This window comes from Triticum aestivum, chromosome 4A (genome assembly GCF_018294505.1).
Source record: "Triticum aestivum cultivar Chinese Spring chromosome 4A, IWGSC CS RefSeq v2.1, whole genome shotgun sequence".
Lineage (NCBI taxonomy): Eukaryota > Viridiplantae > Streptophyta > Magnoliopsida > Poales > Poaceae > Triticum > Triticum aestivum.
The window spans coordinates 676,279,286-676,294,491 of record NC_057803.1 but is presented as its reverse complement, the minus strand read 5'-3'; the positions used below and the strand labels follow the sequence as shown (position 1 = coordinate 676,294,491).

The window sequence follows — 15,206 nt, the reverse complement described above, 5'->3', positions numbered from 1 at the left end:
TTGTATGAGAAACTTACAAGAACCCCGGCAACATAAATAGAATTCTAAACTCGCATCAGCAGACTTGAAATTAGATGCTGGGTTTGTACATTTACATCCCCAACCAAGTGGGATTGGTTCCTTGGGTTTAGTTTTTCATGAGTTGCAGCAATGCGTCCATACCAGGGGAATTAACTACAGTTAAGGATCTAAGGTTAATCTGGTAGGTGACTGCTGATTCATGTCAGGATCGCTTTCGTAGCAAACAGTAATGTAATTCTTTCGTTAATTAAAGAAACCCAAAGGCAGCCATTCTAAAAAATAGAGGGGACACTATCAGCATGAGGTAATAACTGAGACATTCAGGTCTGGTGTCAGAACTTAAAACCCATAATGCTTACAACCTTGAGATCAATAATCACCTTCAGGAGGACCCCTGGAGTGTCTCTGCAACTTAAGATACCTGTCCATATCAAAACTATGCTTGGCACATAGCTTTCTCCTCCTTGCCAAGAACAGCCTCCGCTTAAAGTCCTGTAACGTCGGATTGCTCGCGGTACGCAGGAAATAGCCGTAGCAGAAAATCAGCTGGAGTCCGGCCAAGAAGTAGGCGAGCGGCTCCATGATACTCCAAGAGAACTCCCAGAACGTAAGGTGGAAGAAGAGGGCAAACTGGAGTATGAATGACGCGAAGCCAAAACATAGAATCCGCACGGCGTGCCTGTGCGCCATGCCGTCTATCTCTTGCATCTTCATCTGGAGTTGTCTGAATTCGTCTTTTCTCACGTCGTCCTCCGCGGCAAGCGCAAACGGCACGGCCCTTCTGATCAGGTCCGCAATCTGCAAATGGAACAATTCCTTGATATTATTCCTTTTAGAGAAAAGTATGTTTTTAGTCCCTCAAGTTTCCACAAAGTACAGACTTGGTCCCCCAAGATTTTTTTGTATACATTTGGTCCCTCAAGTCTCAAAACCGGGTAAGTTTGGTCCTAAACCAGATTTTGACCCCATTGACCTGGTTTGACCGGGTCAAACCTGCTAGATGAACAGTAAACTGACATTAAATTGCGAGAATAAATAAAAAATGGTTCAAAAAAATCTGAATTTTTTTGGGGTAAAATATGCGTACATGCGCAAGGTGCGATCAAAATTTCATGATCTTTCGACACTCAAGGAGATCGTGGCAAAAAAATAATATCTACGTCCGATGAACAGTAAATTCGAAAAAAATCAAAAAATCTGAAAAAAATCCCAAGAAAATCAAAAACAAATTGGTCACACCTTGCGCATGTACGCATATTCGACCCCAAAAAATTTCAGAACTTTGTGATTTTTTTAAAAAAAATTGAATTTACTATTCATCGGATTTTTTTTTTCACGATCTCCTCGAGTGTCAAAAGACCACAAAAATTCGGTCGGACCTTGCACATGTAAGCATATTGGACTGCAAAAAATTTGGGATTTTTTAATAAAAAAATCGAGTTTACTGTTCATCTGACGGGTTTGACCCGGTCAAACACGGTTAAAGGGGTCAAAATCTGGTTTAGGATCAAACTTACCTGGTTTTGAAACTTGAGGGACCAAATGTATACCAAAAAATCTTTAGGGACCAAGTGTGTACTTTTTGGAAACTTGAGGGACTAAAAAAATACTTTTCTCTTCATTTTATATGTAACAGCTATAGGGACTTTTTAAGCCATGGCATAAAAGTCACTCCTCAAGAGCAATGTGGCGCTACAGCAAAGCAAAGTTAACAACTCCAATGTGGCAATGTGGAAAGTGAGCAGTTTTTTTATAAACTATGGCAAAGTGAAAAAGCAGGCACGATACTTTGGTCCAATGTGCAATTGATATGATAACACACAGATACTATTGGCCAGCACGTGATCTGAACAAACTTTTCAATACGTAACTTTGATTGCTGATCTGTTATATGAATATGTTACTGCAAGGTCATAAATGGCGATATTTTTCACCACAGATCTGATGCTATTATTTTCATCATGTGAATTTATATATCTTTTCCATGCAATATTAGTCTCCCTTAGAGAATTTGAAGTGTTTCGGTGCATGGTTTTAGGTATTAGAGAGAGGTGTAAATGGAGAACCTAACAACTTTGTGATATCACCTTCTTGTGGTTGAGGTAGGTCTTTCCCCTGACGAGCAGCACCAAGCTCATCTCGTCCATCTTCTGCACGAGTGCCTCCGCCTCCGTGGGCATGAGGCCGCTCTCCATCAACGCACCGAGGGGCTCGCCATGGCTGATCACCTCGTCCTGCATCCGTCGCTCGATTTCTCCGAAGATTGCTTTGGTAGCAGCTGTTGACCAGTCGATATAAAATTTGGTCTTAAAAGAAGGTCACAAACGACTGAGAAATTTACTGGTGGTGCTATAGTTATGAATGAAGCTTACTACCTTGAGAATAATCACCTCCCAGAGGACACCTCATGTGCCTCTCCACCTCCAGGTACTTCTCCATGTCAAAACCATACTTCGTGCAAAGCCTTCTCCTCCTTAATTTAAACAGCCTCTCCATGTAGGTTCGATATGACAGGTTGCGCGAGGTGATGAGGAAATAGGCGTAGCCGGAAAGCAGGTGGGCGCCGGCCACGAAGAAGGTGATCGGCGCTACAACGTCCCACGTGAACTCCCAGAATGTGAAGCGGAAGCAGAGGCCGACCGTGGCTTGCACGAACCAGAAGCCAGACCAGAGGATTCTCCTTACTTGCTTGCACGCCTGCCGGTCGATCTCTCCTTTCCTTTTCTTCAGTAGCTCAAACTCTTGTGTTCTCGCGTCATTCTCTATCTCGAGTACAGGCGGCACGGCGCTTCTAACCAGGTCAACGATCTAAGGGCGGCCGGTAACAAATATAAATGTGTCAGCTGAAAATTGTATAACGGACAATGGGCAGTGAATAACTATGTATGACACAAAATCGACTATATAAGGATCCGAAGGCCTCGGCAGAGAGGAGATCAAATCCACAACCAACAGGTATGAAAGGCTAAGAAGCATTTGGAGATAGCATCACCAACAAGTTGCCTCCATCATCTATCTACCTTTAGATCATATCTAGTCTAGACATTGGGGGGTGCGGTGGAGGCTGACGGTTTACTGATCGTCAACTTCAACAAAAATAGCTAACTAGTAGGTTCAACTATTGCAAGAGCATTTTTGGTCGGTCAAATATTGTGAAAGTCTATGTTGAATTGTGTTGAAAAGTGCACATTCCGACCCTGAAACTGGCCCTGGTTTCAAAACCGGTTGGAATACACTCTCAAACTTCGATACCGTTTACTCACTTGCCGTCCCAGTCGATAATTCTTTGTTAATGCATATTCTTGTCTCTCAAATGTCAATGAGTCTAGTTTGACATCTCGAAGATGTATTGAGATAATGTGGCGGCAGGTTCGCATCCTCAGTTAGGGCATGACAAAAATGAAAAGTGTAGCAAATATGAACTTCTATGAAAAAACAGAGAAAAGATTGAGAAACCTAGTTGAGGTTCAGGTACTGAAGTGAAGAACAAGAATGTTAGCAATGATGTAAGCGTCACCTTTTCGGGATGGAGATAGACCATTCCCCGGAAGAGCACCACGCTGCCGGACTGGTCCATCGCCCCCGCCAGTCCCTCTGCCTGGCGGCGCGTCGGGGCCGCGCCGGCATCCACGCACGCGTCCAGGAACTCGGCGTATGGTACCACCTCGTCCTCCCGGCTCCGCAGCCGCCTCTTGAGCACCTCGAGTCCAACAAGCCGCACCATTCGCTGAGCTTCCGCTGGCGTGAACTCCACCTCTGCTGGGCGCGGCTCCGGCCTCACCGGTGTGAGACGGCGGAGGTTCCGCACAGTACATGCCGCCGTGACCCCTGCCGGAGAGGACGGCCGGGGGATGAGGAGGCGGGAGGCGGCTGCCCGCAACATGGTCTACTTCTCTGGCGATGAGCAGCGAGCCTGTAGTGAGAGGCGCCAGTAAAATGCAGGGGTATTTCAAACTAATAGGGTGTTGTTGCAGGTCTGCTCATGAATGATTGGCTTTGTGTTTTCCATTACAACTCCGCAAGCATGGGATACTGTGGAAAGAAAATCAGCTAAGCAAAGTTGGCATCGCTGCCCATCAATAGTTTGTCATTTCTCTTTGCCTTTGTAATATTTTTTCACTTTGCCAGGAAGAAAAGGAAGCTCCTTCAGCTTTGGAGGAAAAGGAGGTCATTCTACAGCAATACATGTGTTGAAAGTTGAACTCGTGGGAAGTTCTCTTCTTTTCTTTTTGATTCAGAAATGATAAAATCCGAACGTTTGGAATTTGATCATGACAAATCGAACGTGTTTTTATGGCAACTTTGGCCGACAAGAGGATGGCAAGTTTAGTTGGCAAGCACGGCAATTTTCTGGCAAAAAACAAACTGAGAGCGGATTTGCAATGCTTACAAACTAAACTTGCCATGATAACAAACATAAATAGCCACAAAAAATGTTCGATTTTCCATAGTCAAGTCCCTTGAGGTGCTCCCGCTGTTTGGAGAATGGCCACTGGGCGCGTGGGTGTCACAATGCTTAGCGTCCATTCAGCTCTCTTGCATGCCTTGCCATGCCGCCACGGTCTCGCCTTGACAATGAGCATTGCGCAGCTCTAGCTTCTTGTGAGGGTCCGATGAAATCCCAGCTCCCCTCCAAGGTGCTTCACCGCAGGTCCTGGGCATCGGCCGTTTCCACTCACGTTGAGTCGGGAACCCCATCCGATGTACTGCTCCGGTCCACTATAGCAGCGCAGGCGGAGCTCCTGGTGCGCGTTGGGAGCTTTCTGGAGCGAGCAGACGCTGCTCTGGGAAAGCTCTCTCTTGTCCCGGCTGTGTTGCAATCCGCTCCTACGCCACGTCCTCCTAGTGAGGTCGATGTTGGTGGCTCAGTGGAGAATAGTGTTGCGGAGCTCTGTGGTTGTTTCTCCCCTAGAGCTGTGGACAACTCGTCACCTTCGTCTGCCTTGCCCACTGTGTTGTCTACCGCTGAGGGCGGGACCATTGCCGTAGTTGTGCCTCCGGTGCTGCAGGTGATGCCCGAGCTTCAGGTGATATGTGCGAGCTCTGATTTGCCTCTATCAATGGAGCAAACGATGGTGGACACGCAAGCAACCACGAGTGAGGGACATGATTCAACTGTGACATGTGAGCAGAGTGAGGTGAACTCGCTTGGGCGCTCACATGTGATTTTGGCACCCGTTCCACCCCCGCCGACGGATACTTCGAATGCTCTCTTTGCAAAAGAGCTTTGTGACTTGCTCGCTAGTGTGGAGGCTATTAGTCCTGAAACTGGAAGGGCAATTGCCTGCCTCCTGATAGGATCGACATTCAAGGCAAATGCAAGAAGGCGAGCGATTGCCCTCGGACCGGTTTAGTGCAGGAGAAGTCACTAAGGTGCAAAAGCAAGAAGAGTGGCGTCATAGGTAAGGTGCCCGCGGCTGCTTAGTGGATGATTCTCGGTCCCTCGGCTCATCCTCGCGACTGGCCCTCCTCACGGGTTGGGTCGTCATTGTGGTTTTGGTGTGGTCCACTATCTTTTGTTGGGATGTTCTTGTTGGGTTCAACCGTGGTGTACAAGCGTCACGAGTTATGTTTGTAGTATGTTGGGAGGGTTTGGTGAGTTGCAGGTGTACTCATGGGATCTCATGATTGGTGAGTAGTCCAATTATGGTCTGATTGTATTGGTTTTAGCCCGGTTTTCTGTAAACTAACTGGGCAATTCTCTTCTTCTTAATTAATCGATGACGCAATTCTTTTGCCTCCGTTTCGAAAAAAAAACCCTGCCAGACTGACTCGTTCTCCATGATTATACCTTGCAATGGGTGACAGACTCCCTCCATTCCAAAACAATTGAAGTTTAAGAATGAGTCAATTACACTAGCGGTGCTAGAACTTGAACGAAACGATCACTTTTGTGCTAGAAGTTGTGGTGTACATCAAAATGGTGCAGAAACTTGACTTGGACGTGAAAATACAATGCTTATCTCGTTTGTATACGAAATCAGCGCTGACTAGGCGCGTGGGGCTTGCTGTCAGCCACTGGACCGGCGAGAAGGGGCATGTGGCCTGATTTTTATGAAAACGCCCTCGAAATATATTTTTTCAAAAAAAAAACTTGTTGACGTGGTGACATTTTTTTCCCACCGCTATGACCAGTGAGTCCCACCTTCCCACCTGCCAGGAAGAGAGTGCAAACTAAACGGAAACTAAGACCGCTACGTCTCTAACCACGGCCTACACCTAGCAAGATACTCCCTCCGTTTGAAAATACTTGTCATCAAAATAGATAAAAACATATGTATCTAGAACAAAAATACATCTAGATACATCCTCTTCTATCCATTTTGATGACAAGTATTTCCGGACGAAGGGAGTATCTGGCTAGCCACTCCACCGATCACGTTCCGTTCATAAATCTTGATAATAACATTTTATGTATCTGACCTACATGTGGAGCTTAAATGGATTGTAGATAGTGCGGCCCATTTTGCCATGTTCATTTTCTAAATTTATTCGTAAAACTTAATTAATAAACATTATGTACAAATGTTTGTGTGATATAAATGTTATATATACAGACGATTATGAGTAAACAAAACATTCAAATATACATCCGTGTATTATATAAAAAAATATTGTTTTTAGTTAGTACAGACAATTAATGAAATTACATGTTTATTAAATGAAAATGTTTGATGAATACATAAATATTATACACTTGCAGCTTATATTTAAATTATACAAAATGATTATTCACATGACCAGATTAATTTTAAATGATAAATATTTTTAATTATACAAACATTGAACTATACAAACATGCGTATAATTATAAAATGTTTGTATAAGTAAAATAGTTTTTTGAATTGAAATTTTGAAACTATGTTTAGCATATAAAATGTATAGACATTTTCTACAATTCATATTATTTTTTAAATATATGAATATTTATAAATAATACGTGAACAATATTTAAAAATATATTATTTCATTTACAGTTAAAATATTTATAAACACAGATATTGAAATGTTGTTTCTATTACTGAGATTATAATTTACAAATAAATTTAAAAAACAAAGAGGTGCAAAATGGGCTGCACTATCTGCAGCCCTTTGCCCCGCGGTTAGTACATAGAAAAAAAAGCTGGTATTCGATCCTAGAAAAAAAAACTGTTATTCTCCCTTAAAGAAAAAACTGTTATCCATATTGCACGGCGGTGTGGCTAGCCCGCTTGCTTGCGTTAGGTACGGTCTCTGTTTTTTTTTGAAAAAGGTGTGTATTATATTAAATAATCAACATAGGTTCATTACAATCATCATCGACCAGTCGCAACACGCAGGCTGGAACTGAAGCGATCAACACACCCTTATTCACACCACTCCTACCAAAACTAGCGAGAGCGTGGGCAACCCTATTGCCATTTCTAGAGATCTTAGCAATAGTAAAATCAGGGAGTTGGCCCAGCAAACTCTGTATTTCCCTACACAAGCTACCAATGGGAGATCTATTAAAGTCCTTTGAAGAAGTTTGTTGGATGACATTCACACAGTCGCTCTCAATAACTACTGGCCGGTCTATGAACTGCATGGTATCTCGGATTCCTTCAAGACAGGCTTCAGCTTCGGCCGCCTCAGCATTAGCGCAGTTACGGATTATGTTCCAAGCAGATCCAATCACCGCCCCATTTGTATCTCGTAGAACCGCCCCCCAAGCTCCATGGTTTGTCTCCTGAATAAAGCTTGCATCAACATTTAGTTTGAGCCAACCTGAGTTAGGACTGGCCCATTGAGAATCTGCAACTCTCTGTTTAGTCTCACGGAATGAAATGTCTGGCATCACTTTTCCTTTTCCTTTAAAGTCAGGTAGCGACGGTCCCGCTCTGATCGCCGCATAGGAGCTAGCATAACTTTGTAGGAATTCTGCTGATGCCTTTATTGTATCTTTCCCGTCACCAAATATAATGTTATTTCTAAGGTGCCATGCTCGCCACCAGATGAAGAGGAGGTGTGTACGCTCCTCCTCACTCGCCTTATCAAGAGTTAGAAGGACCCACTCACGCCCCGTACATGTGAGATCAGTGTCCCGGGGAAGGTTCCAGACCTCACGCATGGTGTCAGGAAGGGCTTTAGCTTTTGTGCATCTCATGACTGCGTGATATCCATCTTCTGGTTCCATCCCACAGATAGAGCATGTAGGGAATAGCTCCAACCCTCTCTTATGTCTACTTGTCTGAACTCCGAGTGATTCCGTCGCCAGTCGCCACCCAAAATTTCTAATCTTGGGAGGAACATTTGCTTTCCAAAGCACGCTCCAAATCTTTCTTTCTCCAGTTGGCGCCGTACTGCTTTGTCCCAAATCTCGATTCGCCTCCTTGTCATTAACGGCTAGCCTGTACGCACTGCGAACCGAAAAGACACTTGAGCGTTCAAAGTGCCATGCTATAAAATCCTCAGAGGTAGACTGTGGGAGGCGAATTTTTAGCACTTCGTCAACATCATGAGGTAGTAATATTTTCCTAATCAGTTCCTCATTCCATGTCCTTGTCACTGGATCGATCAGCTCGGAGACCCACTTTATCCTAGTATGAGATTGTTTCCCAGTGATTTTTAAATTTCCCCTTGGGATCCAATTATCTCTCCACACTCTGACTTTATCACCTACACCAATCCTCCAAACGATGCCTTTCTTAAGGAGATCCAAACCATGACAGATTCCTTGCCAGCACGGTGACGCGTTCTGGATAAAAGCAGTATCAGCAAGATTGCCATGTGGGTAATATTTTGCCTTTAGCAGTCTCGCACATAAGCTGTCCGGAAATTGGATAAGCCGCCAAGCCTGCTTCGCCAGGAGGGCTTGATTAAATAAGCGGAGGTCCCGGAATCCCATACCTCTCTTCTCTTTTGGCATTAGCAACTTATCCCAGGCAAGCCAGTGTATCTTCCTTCTATCATTTTCGTCCCCCCACCAAAAGTTTCCGGTGATCTATGACAGCTCCTCACACAGGCCTGCAGAAAATTTGAACACACTCATGGCATAGGTAGATAGTGTCTGGAGTACCGATTTTATGAGGCTCTCCTTAGCCGCACTGGATAAATATCTCTCACACCAATCCGTACATCTCTTCAATGAACGCTCTTTAATGGGCTGAAATTTATCATTCTTCATCCTTCCTTCAGGGACCGGCAGTCCCAGATACTTTTCTTCAAAATCAATTTTCTGAACACCCAGGATCTGTGCCACTCTCTTTCCTTCCTCCTGACTACAGGATTTGCCAAGCATGATAGAGCATTTACTAGGACTTAACAGTTGACCCATAGCCTTTTCATACCTCGTTAGTACATTCTTAATTCTCGAGGCTTGGTCCTGATTCGCCTTAAAGAATAACAGGCTATCATCCGCGAATAGTAAGTGAGAAATGCCAGGCGCCCCTCTGCAGATTTTGAACTCCTGAATATGACCGGTGTTGATCTCCGATTGTAGCAGAGTAGAGAGACCATCGGCGACGAGCAGAAATAGGTAAGGAGAATACGGGTCACCTTGACGCAGGCCCCGAGAAGGCGAAAAGGAGGATAGTCCCGTTCATTCTCACGGCATACCTGACTGACGTCACACAACTCATCGTCCATCTGATCCATTGGTCTGCAAAGCCAAATTTCCTCAGAACCCCCTCAAGGTAGTTCCAGTCCACACGATCATACGCTTTTGTCAGATCTAATTTGTAAGCGCAAAACGATCCTTTGGCATCACAGGACTTTTGCATGGTATTTATACACTCAAAGGCTATTAAGGCGTTATCCGTAATCATCCTCCCAGGAATGAATGCACTTTGGGTGGGGGATATAATATCGTCGAGCAAAGGTCTAAGGCGATTTACCAGACACTTAGCGATGATTTTATAAACAACATTGCATAAACTTATTGGTCTGAAATCCTTCAAATTAACTGGATCTTTCTTCTTTGGAATAAGGACAATAACTGTATCATTCACCCCATCCGGCATAACTCCATCCGAAAAAAAATTCTTTACAGCCTGAATAATATCATCTTTTAATGTAGCCCAGTGTCTCTGGAAAAAACGAGCCGGGAAGCCATCTGCCCTAGGTGCTTTTAGTGGCCCGATTTGGAATAAAGCATTTGCAATCTCATCATCGGTGAATTCTTTACATAACGTATCATTCATAGCAGCATTAACCCGGCCTTGGACATGGTCAAGAATAATCTTAGGTTCGATCTGATTATCTTTGGTGAAGAGCTCCTGGAAAAAACTTGTGGCCATGTCTTCCAAATCCTCTTTTTTGTCAATAATGTTACCCGCCTCATCTTGAAGCTTCCGGATAGAGTTTTTCTTTGCGCGCCGGGTAGCTTTTCGATGAAAATAATTTGTATTTCGATCACCCTCCTTCAGCCACTCCACTCTTGATCTTTGCCGCCAAGCAATCTCTTCTTTATCTTGTAGGTCATCTAGTTCCTTTCTTAGCCGCTTTCGCTCAGAATTTCCAAAACTGTCATTACGGTGACTGATAGCCTGAATTTTATTCTGAAGGTCCTTTATTTTCTTTGTGATAGAACCAAAATTCCTTTTGCTCCAGTCGTGAAGAGAGCTCATCACACCTGATAGGTTTGCTTTAATATCTCCTAAATCTCTGGCTGGTCGATGCTTTGACCAAGCCAACTCAACTTCTTCAGTTAATTTGTTATCCTTTTCCCAGAAAGCTTCATATCTACGCTGTTGACTGACTGGATGGTGTACAGGTTGCTGCACACAGCACACCTCAATGGGGCAATGATCTGAAGCTGTACTAACTATGTGGTTAACCTGATAGTTTGGGAAGATATTCATCCATTCTGGGTTCGCCACCGCCCTGTCAAGTCTAACTTTAACATTACGATCGCCTTCTTGGCCATTGTCGAAAGTCCACGGCGCCCCTAAGAAACCTAAGTCATGAAGATCACAGTGGGATAGGATTTCTCTAAAATCAAACATTTGTTTTTTATTTCTACACGTTCTAGAATAATGCTCTTCCTGCCACATACACTCATTGAAATCGCCTGCCATCAGCCTAAAATGGCAGGTACGGTCTCTGTTTGAGACCTCACGCCCGCACATTTCGCATTTTCTGTTTTATTTTCACTCTTACCTGATAGACAGGACCCACTTCTCATATAGGTAAAAAATAATATGTCATCTCTCGTAGGTTTTTTTTTGTGAAAATATATAATTCGAGGGTGTTTAAAAAAAAGGCCGCACACCCCCTTCTCCCTATCCAGTGGCTGACAGCGGGCCTACGCGGCAGCTGACTCGAAAGGAGAGAAGGGATAGGTCATTTTGGAGTACTATCAAAGGATGGCTAATTTTTTTAAAATAATACATTTTTTTATTAATTTACAAAAATATTACGCTGATATAATATTTTTCGAAAATATTATCCAAACGGCCAGCAGTTGGCCGACTGAGCCTAGTCAGCCAGCAGCGGGCCTACAGGGCCTTCTCAGCCAACTGCAAGCCGACAGGTGTGCAATCGGCCACGCGTGGGCCGACTATTGGCCGGGCCACGTCGCCCCGGAAGCTATCGCCACGGGCTGGGTCACGGGCGCCCCAGTTGGCCAGCTGTCGACCGATCGGCCAACTGCTGGCCGATAGGGAGCGGGCCCCCGCAGTGCTGCCTCTTTTCTCCTTCTCCTTCTCCTTTCCTTTCCCCACCACGCGCATCTCTCTGCTCATCTCTCTGTTCTTCATTCCTCCTCTCTCTTACACGAAATAGCTCCAATTAATACACCAAAATCACCCGGTTTTTTGCGGATTTGGCACCGTGAATGGGTTCTACATAGTTAGGGGAGCCAAAAGAGACCTCGATCTACTGATGGGGTAGCTTGTGGTGGTCATGGTGAGGATTTTGTTGGAGCATTTTTTCAGCTTATTGGTGGAGGTTGTGGCGGCGGTGGAGGTGGAGATGGTGGTGGAGAAGCTGGGGCAGTGTGGTGGAGGTGAAGCTCCGGTAGTTCGGTGGATTTTTTGGCTCCGGTTCCGGTGATTGAAGGCCGCCGTTCGTCGTTCGCGCGCACGCTTCAAGGGTATATTTCAACAAACATTTTATTTTATAAAGTTGCGTGCAATCACTGGTGGAAAAACAGGCTTCCGTCCAGCCCCATAAGTCGCGAAGCTGTAGGAACCGCGACTAATGGGACCTTTAGTCGCGGTTCTGGAGGTGAACCGCGACCAAAGGCCTGGGCCCAGGGCGCTCGGTGGCTAGCTGGCGCACGTGAGGGTCTTTAGTCGCGGTTGGCCAGGACAACCGCGACTAAAGGCCTTCGGGCACCTTTAGTCACGGTTTGCCAGGCCAACCGCAACTAAAGCCCCTCCCCTATATATACCCATCCAGCAGCCAACACTTAGCCATTTGGAGCCATTCTCTTCACAAGTGGGTGTAGCTAGGTTTGCTTTTGGTTCCTCTTATGCACATAAGGTGTTTGATGAAATGCCCCAAGAGTATGAAACAAACATGACATGAAGTGTTGGAGCCACACTCCTCGATCGCGGTTAGCAACTTGATGAACCTTTGATGTGTCATTGATAAAATATGCATGTGTGCAGTTCATTGTTTAATTTATATTGTTTGTAGCTAGTTAGTTTAACAAATGCATGATGGTTAATTATATATTTTATATTATAATAATGCAGATGAATCGGCAATGGATGTACGGTAACCGACTCTCCGGCGAGTTCACTACGGGTTTGAAAGATTTCCTCGTAGTGGCTAATGCGAACAAGCAGGGGGGTTTTGATATATTATTTGTATTTTTAACATTTTGAATTGAATTAGTTTTATTTTTCTTAATTTTTTGATATATTATTTGTATTTTTAGAATTTTGAATTGAATTAGTTTTATTTTTCTGAATTTTTTGATATATTATTTGTATTTTTAGAATTTTGAATTGAATTAGTTTTATTTTTCTGAATTTTTTGATATATTATTTGTATTTTTAACATTTTGAATTGAATTAGTTTTTTTTTCTGAATTTTTTGATATATTATTTGTATTTTTAGAATTTTGAATTGAATTAGTTTTATTTTTCTGAATTTTTTGATATATTATTTGTATTTTTAACATTTTGAATTGAATTAGTTTTTTTTTCTGAATTTTTTGATATATTATTTGTATTTTTAACATATTGAATTGAATTAGTTCTATTTTTCTTAATTTTTTGATATATTATTTGTATTTTTAACATATTGAATTGAATTAGTTTTATTTTTCTTAATTTTTTGATATATTATTTGTATTTTTAGAATTTTGAATTGAATTAGTTTTATTTTTCTGAATTTTTTGATATATTATTTGTATTTTTAAGATTTTGAAAAAGAAAAAGTATTTGGAAAATACCTTTAGTCGCGGTTGGCCTGCCCAACCGCGACTAAAGGTGGTTGCGCGCGGGAACGAAAAACCCGCCAAAAAAGTCCTTTAGTCGCGGGTCGCCTCCCCAACCGCGACTAAAGGTTACCCTTTAGTCGCGGGTCGCCTCCCCGACCGCGACTAAAGGTTCTCCTTTAGTCGCGGGTCGCCTCCCCAACCGCGACTAAAGGCCCTTTAGTCGCGGGTCGCCTCCCCAACCGCGACTAAAGGGGGGGGGGGCTATAAATACAACCGCCCGACCCGTCGCCTCCATTTCTTCGCTCGTTCTCTGCCGCGCTGAAGGCCTGCCGCCCTCGCCCTCGACGCCGCCCGCCGTCGACCTCGCCCTCGACGCCGCCCGCCGTTGCCCGCGCCCTCGACGCCGCCCGCCGTCGCCCGCCGCCCCCTCTCGCCCACGTACGGCGCCCGCCGCCCCCTTTCGTCCTAGTACGCCGCCCGCCGGCCTCCCTCGCCCACCACCGCGCCGCCTCGCTGCCCTCAACGCCGGCTGCCGGCCTCGCCGCCCTCGCCGGCGGCCGGCCTCGCCGGCGTTGATCGAGAGAGAGAGAGAGAGAGAGAGAGAGAGCAGAGAGAGAGAGAGAGAGAGAGAGCAGAGAGAGAGAGCAGAGAGAGAGAGAGAGCAGAGAGAGAGAGAGAGAGAATTTTTTAACTAGTTAATTAACAAAAAAAACGGTAAAATTTGATAATTAACAAAAACGGTAAATAACTTAGTTTAACACTATATATATGTCCTAACTATATTGTTGTGTCCGCTATTATACATGCAGAATGAAGATTAAGGAATGCAGAGTAAGTAACATCCATGATGTTGGGTTCATTGACCCACACATCGTTAATGGACATGTGTTGGAGCGTTACCCCCGCCGACGTGGAGGCAGACCTGTGGCAGTTTCTTACAAAGCAGGAACTCAAAAGTGATATTCTATTTCCTTACCATTTTGAGTGAGTGTTTCTGTCTTGAGCACATTCTCTTTTGTTTACTTCATGCATGGTATGTGGCCGGCTAATCGATGAGTTATGCATGACGTACTGTGCATGTATCGTGTCCGCAGGTTCCACTGGATTCTGCTAGTAATTAAAGTTAACACCTCAGAATGTCTCGTCCACGACTCTGTGAATATGGATCCAAAGCTTTGGGGCGGCATGAGAAGAATGCTGCAGAAGTAATTATTTTCATTCATTTGCGCTCTATATCGATCGGCCTATTTCGTTCATTTCCTAATATCAAGTATTTAATTAATAACTCTCTTGTTCATTTAATTTTCTTTGCCTCGTAGGGTTTGGAGACGGTTCGTAGATACAAAGGTCGGTGAATTCAAAAAAGAGCTAGAATTCAAAATGTTAAAGTCTAAGAATGCTGGGGATATTCAGCCACCGGAGACCAATCTATGTGGATACTATGTCTGTGAGATGATCCGGAGATACACCTCTGAGCGGGTTCCGAGTGATACCAATGCTCAGAGGAATAACCTCCGGTGGATGCTTAGTCCAGAAGCTCGCTTCCGACCACTTCAAGAGGAACTAGCTGGATGGTTCAGCAGGGAAGTCCTCCATCCTAAAGGAGAACACTATTACGAGGACGTAGAACTTTATATGCATTAAATCATGTATGGAAACTTGTTCAAAATTGTATATGGTCATCCGATGATATTGAATATATATTGTATATTCCTCTTGAATTCTTTTTGGTTCTAATTTCAAATTTATTTGAAATTGTACATTCATATGCATGTATGTAGTACCATAGAATATATGAAACTCCTTCAAAATTAAAATAAAGCATAAAAGAAAT

At 44.0% G+C, this 15,206-nt stretch overlaps 1 protein-coding gene across 1 annotated transcript; it reads right to left on the bottom strand.

The window, feature by feature from the left end:
* Positions 1-390: 390 nt before the first annotated feature.
* LOC123084257 (calcium uniporter protein 5, mitochondrial-like) lies at positions 391-3,904 on the bottom strand. The gene is made up of 4 exons (XM_044505958.1): positions 3,539-3,904; positions 2,397-2,829; positions 2,109-2,299; positions 391-819 (listed from the first exon to the last, which is right to left on the bottom strand). Exons 1-4 carry the CDS (start codon positions 3,902-3,904, stop codon positions 391-393), a joined length of 1,419 nt encoding a protein of 472 aa, XP_044361893.1.
* Positions 3,905-15,206: the final 11,302 nt, after the last annotated feature.

What these genes read in the sequence shown, in the direction of transcription:
- LOC123084257 (XM_044505958.1), bottom strand. Translation starts at nt 3,904, where the DNA reads ATGTTGCGGGCAGCCGCCTCCCGCCTCCTCATCCCCCGGCCGTCCTCT. An exon ending in TCTATCTCCATCCCGAAAAG is followed by an intron (nt 2,830 to 3,538) that starts GTGACGCTTACA and finishes GGCCGCCCTTAG; the next exon opens with ATCGTTGACCTGGTTAGAAG. An exon ending in CCTACCTCAACCACAAGAAG is followed by an intron (nt 820 to 2,108) that starts GTGATATCACAA and finishes TTCCATTTGCAG; the next exon opens with ATTGCGGACCTGATCAGAAG.